The following is a 19,792-nucleotide window of genomic DNA, read 5'->3' as shown; positions in this document are numbered from 1 at the left end:
TAGTAGAGAACCTAGGATATGTTAACAGCTTTGTGTCGTCTCTTCTGTAAAAGCTTGCATGTAACTTCTCTCTGGGAAATTTGCATCCTTTTTTTTAGATGCTAATGACTTGACTGTTTTTGTCTATTTGGTAAAACAGTAGTTCTATCAGATTTTTGGGAGAACAACTGGTCTAGCTAACTGGCTTTGTAGACTGACCTCATGGTGTCGGGTGTCCCATCGCGCCGCTCCTAATAACTCAAGTGAAAAAACATTAAAGCAAGATATCACAGGAGAAATCTCAAGTCTAACTGTGTATCTCACTATCCATCCATCTTACAGATGAAGCAGTTCTCAAGTGTGATATTGCATCTAGCCCATGGGGGGAGTGCGTGGAGGAGGATGGGAGTGGCTATGCTGGTAGTACTCACAGTTCACAGTGGCAATATCTCCCTCTGCTGCTCCCTGGGGCTGTGTAGGGACTGGAGGGTGTACCCTTTCTTTCCTTGGGGCACTCCCTGGTGTTGGGGATTTCTGCCTGGTGGTATTTGGGGTGTCCTTGATGTTAGGTGTTTGTCTGGGTGCAAGGCAGGAGAGCAGGTGAAGTGGTCGGATAAGTGGATTCAATAACCAGGCCTGTTGGTGTCAATAAATAAGTCTCTCATTACTAAAGTGCAAATAGGAGTAGTAGTACATGTGACAGTAACAAGGCACAGTTCCAAAGGAACTCACAGTGCAGTCCTTTCTCAATAGCAGCGTTTGGGCAGCCACAATGATGGAGGTTGCATTATTCCCTCTCTTTCTCTAAGGCACTTTGCAGTCTCTCAGCAGAACCACAGGCATGCAATGAGGTTCTTGTTAAATGCCTCTCCAGACTAAGGGTTGCAGATACCAGATACAGGTGGCCAATCCGTATGTAGCAAAGTCTTTCTGCCATAAACGTGCACAATACCTTGCTGTCTGAATCCATTTTATTTCCTTGTGGGTTCTAGACATTCTAATCTTCCTCTCTCAGTGGTATCTCTCTCAGGGCTTTTATAGTGAAGTTGCCATCACCATATATCACGGTGGGGATGATGTGTGATGTGTTCAGGGTGATGTGCAGGGTTAGTTTTCCGCCACACATAGCATTTTGAATGTAGGCAAAAATGTTCAACGTTGGTCTCATCTGACCAGAGCACCTTCTTCCACATGTTTGCTGTGGACCCTACATGACTGTTGGCAAACTGTAAATGGGACTTCCTATGGCTTGCTTTAAAAAATGGCTTTCTTCTTGCTGCTCTTCCATAAAGGCCAGATTTGTGGAGTACATGGCTAATAGTTGTCCTGTGGATCTCTGCATCTCCTCCAGAGTGGCCATGGGCATCTTGGCTGCATCTCTAATTAGTGCTCTCTTTGCCTGGGCTGTCAGTTTAGGTCGATGGCCATATATTGGTAGGTTTGCAGTTGTGCCATATTCCTTCCATTTTCGGGTAATGGATTGAACAGTGCTCCATGAGATGTTCAGAGCTTGGGATATTTTGTTTATAACCTAACCCTGCTTTACCATTCTCCACACCTTTATCCCTGACCTGTCTGGTGTGTTCCTTGGTTTTCATGATGCTATTTGATCACTAATGTTCACTAACAAACCTCTGAGGCCTTCACAGAACAGCTGTACTTATACTGAGAATAAATTACACACAGGTGGACTCTATTTACTAACTAGGTGACTTCTGAAGGCAATTGGTCACACTGGATTTTATTTAGATATCTATCTATCTATCTATCTATCTATCTATCTATCTATCATTCATTGTGTGTAAATAGCACAGAGGCAGACCATTGAACCCAGTTGATGTCATCCCTTTTACTAATTGGTGCCAAGAACCTATTGAAGAGTTTTGAGAGGAATTGCTCTGTGGATGTGGGGAATTGACCCAAGTCAAATAGAAAAGGTGTAGAGGGGAAAATAAAAAACAGGACCTGGTGTCCTGGTGTTAAAAAGCAAGTACCAAGATTGAAGACTCGTTTTACCTTTTTCTATCGGGACACCTCTCATCAACTGTATATATCCCATATATGCGACCACAGCCTTGGAACAACTGAGGATTTCCCATGAGATTCTTGCAGTTTATTAACATGAAGGGAAGTGAAGGTGATTCCCCATAATCTCAGTCAGTGAGAATATGGGAATGCATTAACTGAGGTGGGTGCCAGACCTCCATCTGTTCATTGGAATTCTGATAAGGGTGCAGGATGGACCATTCATTAGGACTTTGGTATATGTGGTCTTTCACAAATCCAGGCCCAGTATTGTCTAAACACTCTTCCGCTCATTGTGCAGCAGCTATATTTCATATTTTATGGTCTCTTTAGCTAGGAATAGAATGTTTGTCATTTATTATATTGTACAGTCTAATTAATGTTCCCTTATCCTAAGGCTGAATGTGTTCAAACTTCTTAATTTGCTAGAGCCTATTGAAACTGTGTTGTGTCGTTAATCATTTGGTAGAAAAATCATTAAACTACCTTAACCATTTACAAAATGTCGGTCCATTGTCTATGGTGTGACATTTCCTAGGTGCAAAAGAATGATGGCTTCACACACCCAATAGTAAATCCCTAAATTACCACTTTAGGTTTATGACAAACTGACCAAAAATTAACTGTCACAGTATATATCCTACTGCACCCATTTTATGCCACATTAGCTTTCCTATAGAAAGGAAGAAGGCTATCCTTAAGATAGGTCATCAATATTAGGTTGGTGAGGGTCTGATATCCACCACCCCCACCAATCATCTGCTGGCATTATCCACCAGTCCCGGAACTAACACAGAGAAAAGAGCCTCCTTCCACTGTGTAGAGGCCATGCCCGGTTGCTGCAGCTCATCTACCACTTACTGTAGATTTCTTCTTTCATTAGGACAGCTAATTTGCATATCTTTTCCCAGGGAGCATTGTGCCTGTAAGACTCCCAATACCAGCTGGCAGTCTCCATAAGGAGACATTTACCCCAGACAAATACTTTGTGAACACAACGCTGGCAGATGAGGCTGGTAGACAAGCCATTTATGCACATGGCCTCCATATCTCCCAACCTTTATGTGTAGACATACATTATCCATATGACTCCTTTTATATATATATATATTTTTTTTTATTGCAGCAGGATCATTCAATGATTAGTAGTGTTGCAGACATTCCAGTAGCCATGGTTCACAGGTAGCCTTGTAAAACAGGTGGGACATATTCAAAAACAATGGGTGCTTCATTAGGGTTTCAGATACACCCTGGGTAAATCAGAGGTGGGGCTTACAGGGGTTTTCCAGGACTGATATTGACGACCTGCCCATAGGATAAGTCATCAAAATTAGATAGTTAGTGATCCCACTCTCGGCACCCCACCAATCATCTGACTTAAGAGACTGTGGTGATCTGAAAAGCACTGTAGACCCTTCATTGTTTAGCAAGCACAGCTCCATACATTTGGTAATGGCTCTGCCTGATACTGAGGCTCAATCTCTTTCCCTTGAATGTGACCACGAACTTTAGTACCAGGGACAGCCATTACCAAACGGACAGATTCACATCCATATCTTTTTTTTGTTACAACTATACTGTTATATTATTGTTTCGTGCCCACCACTGACTCTCTCCACCTGGTGGGCATGGCCACCGAACCATTCACTTTCCCTTGTCTCGTGCCTGCTGGAATTCTCTTATTCACTCCAGGCAGGTTGAAATCTAATGCTTGCCTGCTCTTCCTTTCTCCACCCATAGGGACTGCTCACCTCCTCTGACTCTTAAAGGACCAGTGTCCATCCACCTCAGTCTTCTACAGTCAGGGTATTTAAGAGACCTTCCCATCTGGGAAGTTGCCAAAGCAATTAGTTCTAGTTGTCTAGTATTCTGTTAAGGTGCACCATTGTCTTCTTGCCTGCCCGTGTACCAACCTAAGCCTGTCTCTGAATTTGACCCTTTGTTATCTGATCTAACCTCTGCCTGTTCCTCGTACTGACTCTGAGATGCCTGTCCTGATCTGTAAACTGATTTTGGATTGCCCAAACTCTGCCTACCTTGATCTCAACTTGTCCTGGACTATGGTTTTGCCGAACCCCTCAGTGCATATCTTAGGGATGACTCTAGACCCCTCTGGGTCAGCGTCCTCTCAACTGAGACTACTCCAGGATGAACAAGCCTGGTGGTTCCCCTGCTGTGGAGTCTAGATAGCTGAATAGGGGTTAAAGGGTGAAGACCAAGGGACTGCCAGAATAGTGCTCTTAGGAGTTGCCTGGAGCCAAACCAGTTCAGTAGGTACATCCACTTTCACTTCCAAAACATTTCTATACCGCACTGCAATAGATAATAATGATGTGATTCTGCCTACTATATGCCATCATGGCCGAGCAGCCTGATGCCAGAATGTAGTGTGGCTATGCCCTTCCCATCAGGCAGTTCTGCAATTTGGGGCATCCAGTCATCCTCACATTCTAGGACAGGTAGCTGGCAGCCATTTTAAGTAACTCCTGAAGAACTCCTTTAAGGAGGCATCAGTGTTATAAATGTTACATGATGGGTATCCGGCTGTAGATTTTGCATTTGAGCCACAGAGTTTCAAGTTAACATTTGTGTAAATTTAATGCATTTTTTGCAATATTTTTATCACAATGTTATTTTTTATTAAATCTTTTGTTTTCTAGGACGTGGCCATTTTGACTAACACCAAGAGAAACGCAACAGTGGTGTGCCATGACGCTGTGTCCTTGCTTGCTATAACTAGACAGGTAAGAAGTTTTATAACTATGCTAATACCATATTTTTACAAAGCGTCCTTACCAAAAGTACTGTAATACAGACCTAAAATGAGTGAGGTCTGTGTGGATTTGCATTAAAATGGGTGTTTCTGTGTGTTTAAAACGGTTTTACGGGAATTATTTAAAATGGCTTCCAGAAACCTTCCCTAGAATGTTAGCAGGACTGGTTGCCTCACTTGCAGAGCTGCATGGGGGGTGAGGGGGCGTGGGCCCACTACGCACTTCACTCTAGCACTTGCATCTTCTATACATTGGGGATTGTTCCTGACAGGCTGCTCAGACATGTTGACATATCGTAGGCAGGATCCATCATTACCATCTATTGTAGAGCAGTGTAGCGAGGCCACACCCCCTCACCATCCTAGACAGGTCTGCAGGTAGTGGCAGCACACAGCAACTCCACCAGCAGAATAGTGAGTGCAGCTCTGGAGTATAATACAGGATGTAACTCAGGATCAGTACAGGATAAGTAATGTAATGTATGTACACAGTGACTCCACCAGCAGAATAGTGAGTACAGCTCTGGAGTATAATACAGGATGTAACTCAGGATCAGTACAGGATAAGTAATGTAATATATGTACACAGTGACTGCACCAGCAGAATAGTGAGTGCAGCTCTGGAGTATAATACAGGATGTAACTCAGGATAAGTAATGTATGTACACAGTGACTCCAGCAGCAGAATAATGAGTGCAGCTCTGGAGTATAATACAGGATGTAACTCAGGATCCGTACAGGAAAAGTAATGTATGTACACAGTGACTGCACCAGCAGAATAGTGAGTGCAGCTCTGGAGTATAATACAGGATGTAACTCAGGAACAGTACAGGATAAGAAATGTAATGTATGTACACAGTGACTCCACCAGCAGAATAGTGAGTGCTGCTCTGGAGTATAATACAGGATATAACTCAGGATCAGTACAGGATAAGTAATGTAATGTATGTACACAGCAACTCCACCAGCAGAATAGTGAGGGCAGCTCTGAAGTATAACACAGGATGTAACTCAGGATCAGTACAGGATAAGTAATGTAATGTATGTACACAGTGACTCCACCAGCAGAATAGTGAGTGCAGCTCTGGAGTCTAATACAGGATGTAACTCAGGATCAGTACAGGATAAGTAATGTAATGTATGTACACAGTGACTGCACCAGCAGAATAGTGAGTGCAGCTCTGGAGTATAATACAGGATGTAACTCAGGATCCGTACAGGAAAAGTAATGTATGTACACAGTGACTGCACCAGCAGAATAGTGAGTGCAGCTCTGGAGTATAATACAGGATGTAACTCAGGATCAGTACAGGATAAGAAATGTAATGTATGTACACAGTGACTCCACCAGCAGAATAGTGAGTGCTGCTCTGGAGTATAATACAGGATATCAGGATCAGTACAGGATAAGTAATGTAATGTATGTACACAGCAACTCCACCAGCAGAATAGTGAGTGCAGCTCTGGAGTATAACACAGGATGTAACTCAGGATCAGTACAGGATAAGTAATGTAATGTATGTACACAGTGACTCCACCAGCAGAATAGTGAGTGCAGCTCTGGAGTCTAATACAGGATGTAACTCAGGATCAGTACAGGATAAGTAATGTAATGTATGTACACAGTGACTGCACCAGCAGAATAGTGAGTGCAGCTCTGGAGTATAATACAGGATGTAACTCAGGATCAGTACAGGATAAGTAATGTAGGTACGCAGTGACTCCAGCAGCAGAATAATGAGTGCAGCTCTGGAGTATAATACATGATGTAACTCAGGATCAGTACAGGATAAGTAATGTAATGTATGTACACAGTGACTGCACCAGCAGAATAGTGAGTGCAGCTCTGGAGTATAATACAGGATGTAACTTAGGATCACTAAAGGATAAGTAATGTACGTACACAGTGACTGCACCAGCAGAATAGTGCAGGGGCTATATTCGAATTCGCGATATTTCACAAATATTTTGTAGAATATTCGGCATATATTCGCGAATTTCGAGAATTCGAGATTATTTTATTGAATGCGATAAATCGGCAATGTAAAAATCGCGTAATGCGAATTCCTAACGCGAAATACAGGCGTGGGTCACTTTGGTTACATTTTTCATGGTGCTAGAAGTTTCATGAGTTTCTCCTGAGACTGGAGAAGATGGTTGGCACGGCAGAACATTACAATTGCTTTATATGCAGATAGAGTGCTCCAATATATTCGCGATTGCGCAAATCGGCAGCGGCTGGCCCGTTGCGAGCAAATGGATGAGGTAAGTATGATTTTTTGTTTTGTTGTTTTACGTGTATTTCATGGAAAATCGATTCACAACTACGAAGCACGGGGAAATTTGGCTTTGCGGCAAATCGAATTTATCCTGAAATTCGTATCGAAGGCCCGCTCAACACTAATAGTGACCTTTTTGCAAGTTGGTATTAAATGGATTGTTAAAACTTTTCTAATAACTTACTCATCTAAAGATTTATAAATAAGAGTCAGGGCATCACTGCAAAGATTAAAATAGGCCTGCTACTATGATGCCAGGAATACCCACCAAGGAGAGAAGCCGTGTTTTTTTCCCACCCCTCGCTCTAAGCATGACCCTTGGTCCAGTTCTTAGGCTGGTATCACACGGGCGTTGCGGATTGGGGCCGGATGAGTTCAGGGTGCGTTCAGTGAAACTCGCACTATTTTGCAAGCAAGTTCAGTCAGTTTGTCTGCGATTGCGTTTAGTTGTTCAGTTTTTTCCGCGTGGGTGCAATGCGTTTTGATGAGTTTTTCACGCGCGTGATAAAAAACGGAATGTTTACAAACAACATCTCTTAGCAACCATCAGTGAAAAATGCATCGCACCCGCACTTGCTTGCGGATGCAATGCGTTTTTCACGCAGCCCCATTCACTTATATGAAGCCAAGGCTGCGTGAAAAACGTAGAATATAGAACATGCTGCGATTTTGAACGCATTGCACCCGCACTGAATCCCGACCCATTCATTTCTATGGGGCGGTTCACATGAGCGGTGATTTTCACGCATCACTTGTGCGTTGCGTGAAAATCGCAAGCATCCGCAAGCAAGTGCGGATGCGGTGCGATTTTCACGCACGGCTGCTAGGAGACGATCGGGATGGAGACCCGATCATTATTATTTCCCCTTATAACATGGTTATAAGGGAAAATAATAGCATTCTGCATACAGAATGCATAGTACAATAGGGCTGGAGGGGTTAAAAAAAATAAATATTTAACTCACCTTAATCCACTTGTTCGCGCAGCCGACATCTCTTCTGTCTTCATTTGTGAGCAATAGGACCTTTGATGACGTCACTACGCTCATCACATGATCCATCACCATGGTGATGGATCATGTGATAGACCATGTGATGAACCCAGTGACGTCATCAAAGGTCCTATTGCTCACAGATGAAGAAAGAAGAGATGCCGGCTGTGCGAACAAGTGGATTAAGGTGAGTTAAAAAAAAAAAAAAAAAAAAAAAAAAATTAATTTTTTTTTAACCCCTCCAGCCCTATTGTACTATCCATTTTGTATGCAGAATGCTATTATTTTCCCTTATAGCCATGTTATAAGGGAAAATAATACAATCTACACTACAACTAACCCAAACCTGAACTTCTGTGGAGAAGTTCGGGTCTGGGTACCACAGTCAGTTTTTTATCATGCGGGTGCATAACACATTGCACCCTCGCGATAAAAACTGAATATCGGAACGCAATCTCAGTCAAAACTGACTGCAATTGCGTACCTACTCGCGCGGGTTTGCCACAATGAACCGGAAGCATCCGGACCTTATACAGACACGCTCGCCTGCAAGAGGCCTAACTAAAAATGCATAAAAATAAAATAAAAGCGGGGAAAAAAAAGGGAAAATCCCTCAAACATGTTGCTATTTAAATGAAACGTTTGAGAAGCAGAATTCAGACAGAAGCGGTTAATTCACGTCACGGTTCCTTGTCAGCATTGTGTGCACTTGGTTTCCCACATAGTATTTCTAATTTCACAATGCGCAAAAAAATAAATCACCCAGTGTGTAATGAAATCCTCCTTAGTTTACACTGAGCAATATACGAGCGCAGTAATTCACGGCATAATTTTAATATGATGTTCTGATTATTCATTATGGTACCAATTTCAGTCTTGCCAAGTGATTAATGATAAAATATATTCAGAAAGAAAGAGTAATTTCTGCAAATGTTGTAGAATATGAGAGATTGATTATAACCATAATGTTTTACAATTGACTTAGCTCATCATTTTATTTTCTTCTGGAAAAAAGGAATGGATATTCTGAAAACCTTCAGTTCCAGGAATCCACGTCCTTCATAGATACTGAGCATTCACATTCTGTAATCTGCTGCCTAAGTGGGTCAAGGCCTTAAAGGGGTATTCTAGGATTTGGTTACTGACGGCCTATCTTTGGGACAGACCACCAATATGCGATCAAAGGGGGTATGACAACCCACACCCTGCTGACCAGCTGCGGTAGCCCTGGCACCTGAAATTGGTGTAGAACTACGTAGCGCCCTCCATTGTATAGTGGTAGAGCTGGTTACTGCAGTCTTTACTTCAATGGGTGCAGTAACCAGCTGTGTCTTCTACAGAGGTTAGGCAATCAATAACAAAATCCTGGAATATGCCTGTAAATGGGATGTCTTATGAATTAGTTTAATCATATAGCCCATGACAAGCGCCATCTAACAAACTCTGAACCAGCCTGTTCCTCAAATGGATCCAAAGATATCCCCATTTATTTCTTTGCTAGGTTTATTTCAAGCGTGTCCTTTCTGCTGCAGTTGAAGGATGGAGGAACTGAGCTTTCATCTCAGTGAGCTGGACAAAGAATTTAGAAAAAGAGCAAACAGCAGGTGGCGCTATACAGATAGATTTCAGGGAATAACTCATAACTTATGAAGAGCACCTAAGCTCTTAACAAGCTCTGCCTCTAATGCCACCAGATGTAACGCAGCTATCCTATAAGTCAATGTTTGACATTTTAAACAGGCCTTCAGACATGACTTGCATTATAACTAAGCCAGCAACTCATCTGCAGACAGCTGTTTCGATTGTCCCTCATTAGGGCAGAGCAGGAGTGCTGGTGAGAGGCCTAGGTCATGATTCAGGAGATACTATATCTCCTTAGCAGCATGAGGAGTCTTAGATACCAGGCAATGCTCTTCTGGAATTCTGAGAACAGGAGATGAAAATAAACTCTTAGCAAGCTCTGCCTCTAACACCACCAGATATAAGGTAGATATCCTTTAAGTCAATGTTCAACCTTTGAAACAGGCCTTGAGACACAACTTGGATAATCATTGAATTTAGCACCTCACCTGCAGACAGCTGTTTCAAGGTGATTGCCCCTCATCAGTGCAGAGCAGAGAGTACTGGCTTACCTGGGTGAGAGGCCTAAGGCTACTTTCATACTCGCGCTTTGTGTGGATCCGTCATGGACAAATCCGTTCAGATAATACAACCCTCTGCATGCGTTCAGAATGGATCAGTTTGTATTATCTTTAACATAGCCAAGACGGATCCGTCTTTAACACCATTGAAAGTCAAAGGAGGAGGGATCCGTTTTCTATTGTGCCAGATTGTGTCAGAGAAAACTGATCCGTCCCCATTGACTTACATTGTGTGTCGTTTGGCTCAGTTTCATCAGACGGACACCAAAACGCTGCAAGCAGCGATTTTTGTGTCTGTCTCCAAAGCGGAATTGAGACTGAACTGATGCATTCGGAGCAGATCCTTTTCCATTCAGAATGCATTTGAATGCAAACTGATCTGTTTTGGACCGCTTGTGAGATCCCTGAATGGATCTCACAAACAGAAAGACAGAACGCGAGTGTGAAAGTAGACTTAGTCAGGATTCTGAGGATACTATATCTGGAGAGTGCTTTAGTGGTGTGAGGAGACTTATAGATCATACATGCTCCTCTGGAGTTCTGGGAAGAGAGGGATGCAAATGAGCTGTTAGCAAGCTCCGCCTCTAATGCCACCAGATAAGGCCCCTATCCTATAAGTCAATGTTTGACCTTTTAAACAGGCTAATTAACAGCTCATTTGCATACTCTCTTCCCAACACCACTCCTAACTTTATAGGTTGAGGGTTCTTCTATGAGCCAAAGGAAAGAGCTGCTGAAGAGTAGTGACCAAGCTTGGGGTACTGTCAAGGTAAGTACAAAGGTATCTACAGGTTAAGGTATTGAAGTTGTCCAATCTATATTAAGAGATTTGGAGTTCATAGGTAGTGGGACCTATAAACCGAAGGGGAGAGCTGCTTAAGAGTCACTCCTACTCTGGCAGACTCATCACAACTATACATCACATGATGGGCCATTCATGTGAATACTGCTGAGGGAAAATGAGTAGTCATGTGGAACTTTGTTAGCGAAGACATACCTGGCCCTGTCTATCTAAATTTGATTCTTTTGCATTGATGTTGCACAGGGCTTTTTTTCTCAGAGAAAAGGTGGTGGAACTCACCCCCCCTCCCATGGCCACGCCCCTACCCACCCCTAGGACTGCCCCCTAAAACCGCCCCTTTAAAGAACAGGGATGCAAGTAAAATTTGGGGTGGGGGGGGGGGGGCTATAAAAGTCCAGCCCAGCAAAGAAACCCCCCAGATGGGGATGGCACTGTTAATGGGGGATCTGGGGACTGGGGATGGCACTGTTAATGGGGGATATGGGGATGTCACTGTTAATGGGGGATCTGGGGATGGTACTGTTATGGGGTGGAGGATCTGTGGATAGCACTGTTATAGGGGATCTGTGGATGGCATCCACAGATCCCCCATCCTATAACAGTGCCATCTACAGACCCCCCACCCCATTACAGTGCCATCCACAGACCTACCCCTTAACAGTGCCATCCACAGACCCCCACCCCATAACAGTGCCATCCACAGACCCCCCCCCCCCCTTAACAGTGCCATCCACAGACCCCCCCACCCCATAACAGTGCCATCCACAGACCCCCCCACCCCATAACAGTGCCATCCACAGACCCCCCCTTAACAGTGCCATCCACAGACCCCCCATTGCCGCTCCAGTACAGTTATAAAATGTGTAAAATTAATAATTATTATATTCATGCTGCCCCCTCTGTAGTATAACATTCAATAAATTCTACTCACAGGGCTACTGTTATCGTAATGTAGGCCGGCCGGGCAGACGAGCGTCAGCGTCACTGACTGACTTCATGTGCCTGCAACGCCTGCTTCATTCATAAAGTAGGCGGCGCAGGCACGTGACGTAAGTCAGTGTCGCTGCCGCTCGTCTGCCCGGCCGGCCTGCATTACAATAACAGTAGCCCTGTGAGTACAATATATTGAATGTTATACTACAGAGGGGGCAGCATGAATATAATCATTATTAATTTTACACATTTTATAACTGTACTGGAGCTGGGGGCCGGAGCACAGTGAACGCACCGGCCCCCAGCTCCTCCTCCCAGTCCCTCCCCGCTGATACATCGCAGCCTGCGATGTCAAAAGGTGGCGGAACGCTGTTCCGGTGCGTTCCGCCAGAAAAAAAGCCCTGATGTTGCACCAGGCAATCAATGCCAGATGGCATGAGCTCTTGGCATGGTACTGCCCATGGTCATATGGATTAGCATACTTTAGCCATTTGAACATCATGGTAAGGTTGACAAGGGATGTCCATATCAGTCAAGGACCCACATACTCTTGGACTTGGCGGTAATTGATATCTTTGTCTATTAGATATGGAATTCTATACACTTAGTCTATAATGGAAAATTTTGAGGTTCCATAAATTTCTCTTTTTATTTTAGGATTTTCTGAACATTTTCTTGAGCAGTGACTCCCAAGAAGGACCTGATTACATACGTTTGCTAGAAAGCATTGATCTTCTCAGTGGATGGCCAGTTCATAAGCTACCTTACAATAACCCCAGAATCTGCGTCCACACCTGCTACAGGTAAAACCATATACACTGTCCACAGTCTGATAGTGGGGGTCCTGAGAGTTTGACCCCTATTGATCAGATATTGATTATTTATCCTATGGTAGTTCATCATTAGAAATGAGCGAAGTTTTGAAAAATTCAATTCCTTCGAGCTTCGACAAGAAATTAGATTAGTTGCGAATTAATTTGTGTACGAATCGTGATAAATCAGGTATACCCAGGCCACTCTGCCTAATCATATTCTTCCCACTTGGTGGCCCTATCTCAGTGGGAAGCCTTGGAAGTTAAACTGCAGGGAGAGTGCAGGGTTTGGGTACTGCCATGTGCATTACATTCTAGTGCACCCACAGTCATAATTAATCGGTTCTGTAGGTACTGTGCCGTCAGTATTACAGGTGTAATTTATCGCCATCTACATCACTGTGCAGGGCACCAAGATTCATAGATAATCCCTTCTGTTAAACAAAAAGAAAAGCATACAGCACCCTTCAGTAAAGCCAAAAACCTGTGAACACCCCTGGAGTGTAATAGCTCCATAGTGGGATAAAATAAAGAAATTAGGCAGCATCAATAAAGTAGTGGAGAAAATAAATATATATTTTAATGCATGTTGTGGCAGTCCAAACACATGTTCAGGAGGTGGCTGAAGAAAACTGCACATCATAGACTCCAGACTAAAGTTGCTGCATATGAAGCTGGTGCTGCTTCTGCCTCCCCTTCCCCTAGTCATGGCAGTGGAGCATAAGCGCAGAGTGTCCCTTCTGTCAAACCTTCCTGAGGAAGAGCGATGGCACTCGTAGACAGTAACCAACTGACTACACAGCATGTCTCTTTAGTAGTCCATTTTTGCATCCCTCTTAGAAGGTCTAAAATATGCCCCCATTTTTGACTGGTAGCGAGGGTCTAACAATGTGGATAGCCAGTAGTCATCCCCCTGCTAAATCAGATTTGTCAGCATCTCCCCCAGGATGTGAAGGAGTGGAATTACATCATTCCTTCCGTAGTTCTGCCGACTGACAAATAAAGTGGCCTCCTCAAAGGCCCGGAGTAAACGACACGTGTCACGCATGAGCTACCACTGGCTAACGTGGAAGTTACACCATGGGGGTAGACCTGTCCACAGCATTAAGAAATCAGTGGCATACATTACTTGGCTAGCAGAAGGAGCAGCAAAAGCAAGAGGCAGGTTCAGGACAGGTGAGGGCACAGAGGCAGTTCCAGGGTCATGCCAACTAAGCGTGGTGTCAGAGTAACCCATTGATTCCTGGCTGTGTGTATTTTTTGTCGCTTGAGAGGATGTTGAAAAGAAAGTCAACTATTACAGTACAGTTGCATTGTTGGTCAGAACACGATAGCTGGATGACAGTGGCAGCTCTGTCCTGTTGCTGCGGCTGCTGCCACCACCACCCCTTCTTCTGCTGCTACTTGTGCCAGCTACAGCAACATTTTTACATCTGGCCATTCCTTTGGAGGGCCAGGCAACTGTCTGTTGGTCAATGGCCATTACAGTTGTCTGTGTCAGTAATGCAATGGATTACCTAAGAATGTGGCAGCAGTTCAACAAGATGCGCGCAGCGATATATTAGACCGCCCTTTTATACTAAGGCACAGTAATTCTATGTATAAACTAACAGATTAAAAGGGATTGTGGCAGCAGTTCAACAAGATACCGTAAATGCGGCAATAAATGACCACCCTTTAATACTGAGGCACAGTAATTCAATGTATAAACTAACAGATTAATGGGGATGGGGGCAGCAGTTCAACAAGATGTACGAGGCAATATATTAGACTGCCCTTTTATACTGAGGCACAGTAATTCTATGTATAAACTAACAGATTAATGGGGATGGGGGCAGCAGTTCAACAAGATGTACGTGGCAATATATTAGACTGCCCTTTTATACTGAGTCACAGTAATTCTATGTATAAACTAATAGATTAACTGGGATTCTGGCAGCAGTTCAACAAGAACATGGCAATTACATTACAATCAACCTGCTCTGTCCCTGCAGACTCCCTATTGACTTCATACAGTGTCACGGCCATTCCAGTGCAGGATACATGCTGTCCGCACACCATCAGCGGCAGATAGCACTTTCTGTTTTTGCAGCCATTATTAATATCTGCTCCTGATGACACAGGGGAATTACCCCCTCGGTAGAAACGCGTTGAGCAGTTCTTAGGTGAGTGGACATGGTGAACCATCATCTAGTAGATAGTATTTCACAGGCAGGGTGATAGTGTGTAGGGCAGATATCGGCACCTTACGTCAGTAACACTATTACTAAGTGAGCGCTGCTGTAAAGCACAATACAGAGCACTGACTTACTGCCTAAAACCTCACTGGTATAGACTGGGCTGTTTACTAGCACGGCTGGTCGGGATTGCTCTGCTCTTTGTAGCAGCTGATACGTAGCTGAGGTGTATACCAGTGTGGAAAACTACCCGGCTGACACACTGTTAGTGTATCCTTAAACCTTATGGGGAGCAATAGGATTGAGGGAAATATTTAAAGACCTACCTCTGATTAACTATTGCACCCTAGCCTGCATTTGACGCTTTAGGTGGTCTGTGCTGCCCCAGATTTTAGTATTGAATCAGCAATAAAGTTAGTTTGTGTTTTATTTTAACATTCATTACCAGGCTGAGAATTAATGGCAATTGTGAACGTCTACTTTTCACACTGATTTATCCTGTTAGATACTTCCTACAGTGTCTAACAACTCTCCCTATGATCTCCCTACACTGTCCCTGCACTCTCCCTATTCAGTGTTCTTCTATAAATAGGTTTCTGAAACACTGTCCCAAGCACATAAGCGCTTGTCACGTCTTTCCCTATGGTCAGCTCACAGTGAAATGGCGGATACCATGCAGGATGAGGCTTTAATACGACATGTGACATCACAGAGGATGGCTATCTGCTGATTGGCTGGCTGCTCGTAATTATGGGTCATATTGCATTCCTGGGCTTCTGACAAACCGGATTCCAAAAAAGTTGGGACACTTTACAAATCGTGAATAAAAACTGAATGCAATGATGTGGAGATGCCAACTTCTAATATTTTATTCAGAATAGAACATAAATCACGGAACAAAAGTTTAAACTGAGAAAATGTACCATTTTAAGGGAAAAATATGTTGAATCAGAATTTCATGGTGTCAACAAATCCCAAAAAGTTGGGACAAGGCCATTTTCACCACTGTGTGGCATCTCCCCTTCTTCTTAGCAACACTCAACAGACGTCTGGGGACCGAGGAGACCAGTTTCTCAAGTTTAGAAATAGGAATGCTCTCCCATTCTTGTCTAATACAGGCCTCTAACTGTTCAATCGTCTTGGGCCTTCTTTGTTGCACCTTCCTCTTTATGATGCGCCAAATGTTCTCTATAGGTGAAAGATCTGGACTGCAGACTGGCCATTTCAGTACCCGGATCCTTCTCCTACGCAGCCATGATGTTGTGATTGATGCAGAATGTGGTCTGGCATTATCTTGTTGAAAAATGCAGGGTCTTCCCTGAAAGAGATGACGTCTGGATGGGAGCATATGTTGTTCTAGAGCCTGAATATATTTTTCTGCATTGATGGTGCCTTTCCAGACATGCAAGCTGCCCATGCCACACGCACTCATGCAACCCCATACCATCAGAGATGCAGGCTTCTGAACTGAGCGTTGATAACAACTTGGGTTGTCCTTGTCCTCTTTGGTCCGGATGACATGGCGTCCCAGATTTCCAAAAATAACTTTGAATCGTGACTCGTCTGACCACAGAACAGTCTTCCATTTTGCCACACTCCATTTTAAATGATCCCTGGTCCAGTGAAAACGCCTGAGCTTGTGGATCTTGCTTAGAAATGGCTTCTTCTTTGCACTGTAGAGTTTCAGCTGGCAACGGCGGATGGCACGGTGGATTGTGTTCACTGACAATGGTTTCTGGAAGTATTCCTGAGCCCATTCTGTGATTTCCTTTACAGTAGCATTCCTGTTTGTGGTGCAGTGTCGTTTAAGGGCCCGGAGATCACGGGCATCAGTATGGTTTTACAGGCCTTGACCCTTACGCACAGAGATTGTTCCAGATTCTCTGAATCTTCGGATGAAGTTATGCACAGTTGATGATGATAGATGCAAAGTCTTTGCAATTTTTCGCTGGGTAGCACCTTTCTGATATTGCTTCACTATCTTTCTGCGCAACATTGTGGGAATTGGTGATCCTCTACCCATCTTGGCTTCTGAGAGACACTGCCACCCTGAGAAGCTCTTTTTATACCCAATCATGTTGCCAATTGACCTAATTAGTGTTAATTGGTCTTCCAGCTCTTCGTTATGCTCAAATTTACTTTTTCCAGCCTCTTATTGCTACTTGTCCCAACTTTTTTGGGATTTGTTGACAATGTGAAAATTTGAATCAACGTATTTTTCCTTTAAAATGATACATTTACTCGGATTAAACGTTTGATCTGTCATCTACGTTCTATTACAAATAAAATATTGACATTTGCCATCTCCACATCATTGCATTCAGTTTTTATTCACAATTTGTTTAGTATCCCAACTTTTTTGGAATCCGGTTTGTACTTTCAATTTGTAACACGTGCAGCAGCCATTTTTGAAAAACAAAAAAACATTTGTTTCCATGAAGCGTGAGGTAATTTGGATTTGTGGCAAATCAATTTTTTCCTAAACTTTGATCGAATTCCACTTCGGATGCGTCAATTAGCTCAACACTAATCATCATCATTAATATCCTGTAAATCTCTTGAAAGCATATGTCCACCCCTGGCCACAAGATTACCATTTACATATAAAATGTATCAAAATTATTGAGCCAATTTATAATACTTTCCACATCTTTTCCTGTACTAATGCTGAGTTAAAGAATGTATTATACTCCAGAGCTGCATTCACAAGTCTGCAGGCATCAGAAATTAAATCACCCACAATGTTGTCTGTAAATCTGGTAAAGCTGAATGAAAAACCTACTGTCCACTTATGTTTTAAGAGCTGCCATAAATTTCTAGGACTCAGTCAGAGTGCTATAAAATGGCCTTAATTTCTGGATTCCCAATGTCAACCAAAATATTAGAAAATGGCAAATAACACAATACAATAATTACAGTGACTGGGTGACTAAAATAAAAATGTGAGGAGATTTAAAAGATCAGTTTTACAGCAACAGACAGGAGAGCTAAAAGATCCTCTATACTACACCTCACAGTAGAGATGACAGATCCTCTATACTACACCGCACAGGAGAGCTGACAGATCCTCTATACTACACCGCACAGGAGAGCTGACAGATCCTCTATACTACACCACACAGGAGAGCTGACAGATCCTCTATACTACACCGCACAGGAGAGCTGACAGATCCTCTATACTACACCACACAGGAGAGCTGACAGATCCTCCATACTACACCACACAGCAGAGCTGACAGATCATCTATACTATACCACACAGGAGAGCTGACAGATCCTCTATACTACACCTCACAGGAGAGATAACAGATCCTCTATACTACATCACACAGGAGAGCTGACGATCCTCTATACTACCCACACAGAGAGCTGACAGATCCTCCATACTTCAGCCACACAGCGAGCTGACAGATCCTCTATACTACACCACACAGCAGAGCTGACAGATCCTCTATATTACAACCACACAGGAGAGCTGACAGATCCTCTATACTACACCGCACAGGAGAGCTGACAGATCCTCTATACCTACACCACACAGGAGAGGCTACAGATCCTCTATACTACACCGCACAGGAGAGCTGACAGATCCTCTATACCTACACCACACAGGAGAGCTGACAGATCTCTATACTACACCAGCACAGGGAGAGCTGACAGATCCTCTATACTACACCACACAGGAGAGCTGACAGATCCTCTATACTACAAGGAACCTCTACATCACACAGGAGAGCTGACAGATCCTCTATACTACAACCGCACAGGAGAGCTGACAGATCCTCTATACTACACCACACAGGAGAGCGACAGATCCTCCATACTACACCACACAGCATAGCTGACAGATCATCTATACTATACCACACAGGAGAGCTGACAGATCCTCTATACTACACCTCACAGGAGAAGATAGACAGATCCTCTATACTACATCACACAGGAGAGCTGACAGATACTCTATACTACACCACACAGGAGAGCTGACAGATCCTCCTATACTTACACCACACAGGCAGAGCTGACAGATCCTCTATACTACACTCACACAGGCAGAGCTGACAGATCCTCTATACTACACCACACAGGAGAGCTGACAGATCCTCTATACTACAACTGCACAGAGAGCTGACAGATCCTCTATACTACACCACACAGGAGAGCTGACAGATCCTCTATACTACACAGCACAGGAGAGCTGACAGATCCTCTATACTACACCACACAGGAGAGCTGACAGATCCTCTATACTACACTGCACAGGAGAGCTGACAGATCCTCTATACTACACCACACAGGAGAGCTGACAGATCCTCTATACTACACCACACAGGAGAGCTGACAGATCCTCTATACTACACCTGCACAGGAGAGCTGACAGATCCTCTATACTACACCACACAGGAGAGCTGACAGATCCTCTATACTACACCACACAGGAGAGCTGACAGATCCTCTATACTACACCGCACAGGAGAGCTGACAGATCCTCTATACTACACCACACAGGAGAGCTGACAGATCCTCTATACTACACCTACCAGGAGAGCTGACAGATCCTCTATACTACACCACACAGGAGAGCTGACAGATCCTCTATACTACACCACACAGGAGAGCTGACAGATCCTCTATACTACACCACACAGGAGAGCTGACAGATCCTCTATACTACACCTCACAGGAGAGCTGACAGATCCTCTATACTACACCACACAGGAGAGCTGACAGATCCTCTATACTACACCTCACAGGAGAGCTGACAGATCTCTATACTACACCACACAGGAGAGCTGACAGATCCTCTATACTACACCCACAGGAGAGCTGACAGATCCTCTATACTACACCTCACAGGAGAGCTGACAGATCCTCTATA

At 43.7% G+C, this 19,792-nt stretch overlaps 1 protein-coding gene across 1 annotated transcript in view; it reads left to right on the top strand.

Annotated features, from left to right (window-relative positions):
• Window positions 1–12,889, top strand: part of LOC122931342 (cyclic nucleotide-binding domain-containing protein 2-like) — an 89,187-nt gene extending 76,298 nt beyond the window's left edge. The window contains exons 6-8 of the mRNA XM_044285405.1: window positions 4,665–4,748; window positions 12,582–12,727; window positions 12,820–12,889. Of these exons, the coding sequence (XP_044141340.1) occupies window positions 4,665–4,748; window positions 12,582–12,727; window positions 12,820–12,889 (300 nt within the window). The remainder of the gene's footprint in view (window positions 1–4,664; window positions 4,749–12,581; window positions 12,728–12,819) is intronic.
• Window positions 12,890–19,792: the final 6,903 nt, after the last annotated feature.

This window comes from Bufo gargarizans, chromosome 3, assembly GCF_014858855.1.
Source record: "Bufo gargarizans isolate SCDJY-AF-19 chromosome 3, ASM1485885v1, whole genome shotgun sequence".
Lineage (NCBI taxonomy): Eukaryota > Metazoa > Chordata > Amphibia > Anura > Bufonidae > Bufo > Bufo gargarizans.
This window is presented reverse-complemented; position numbering and strand designations above follow the sequence as displayed.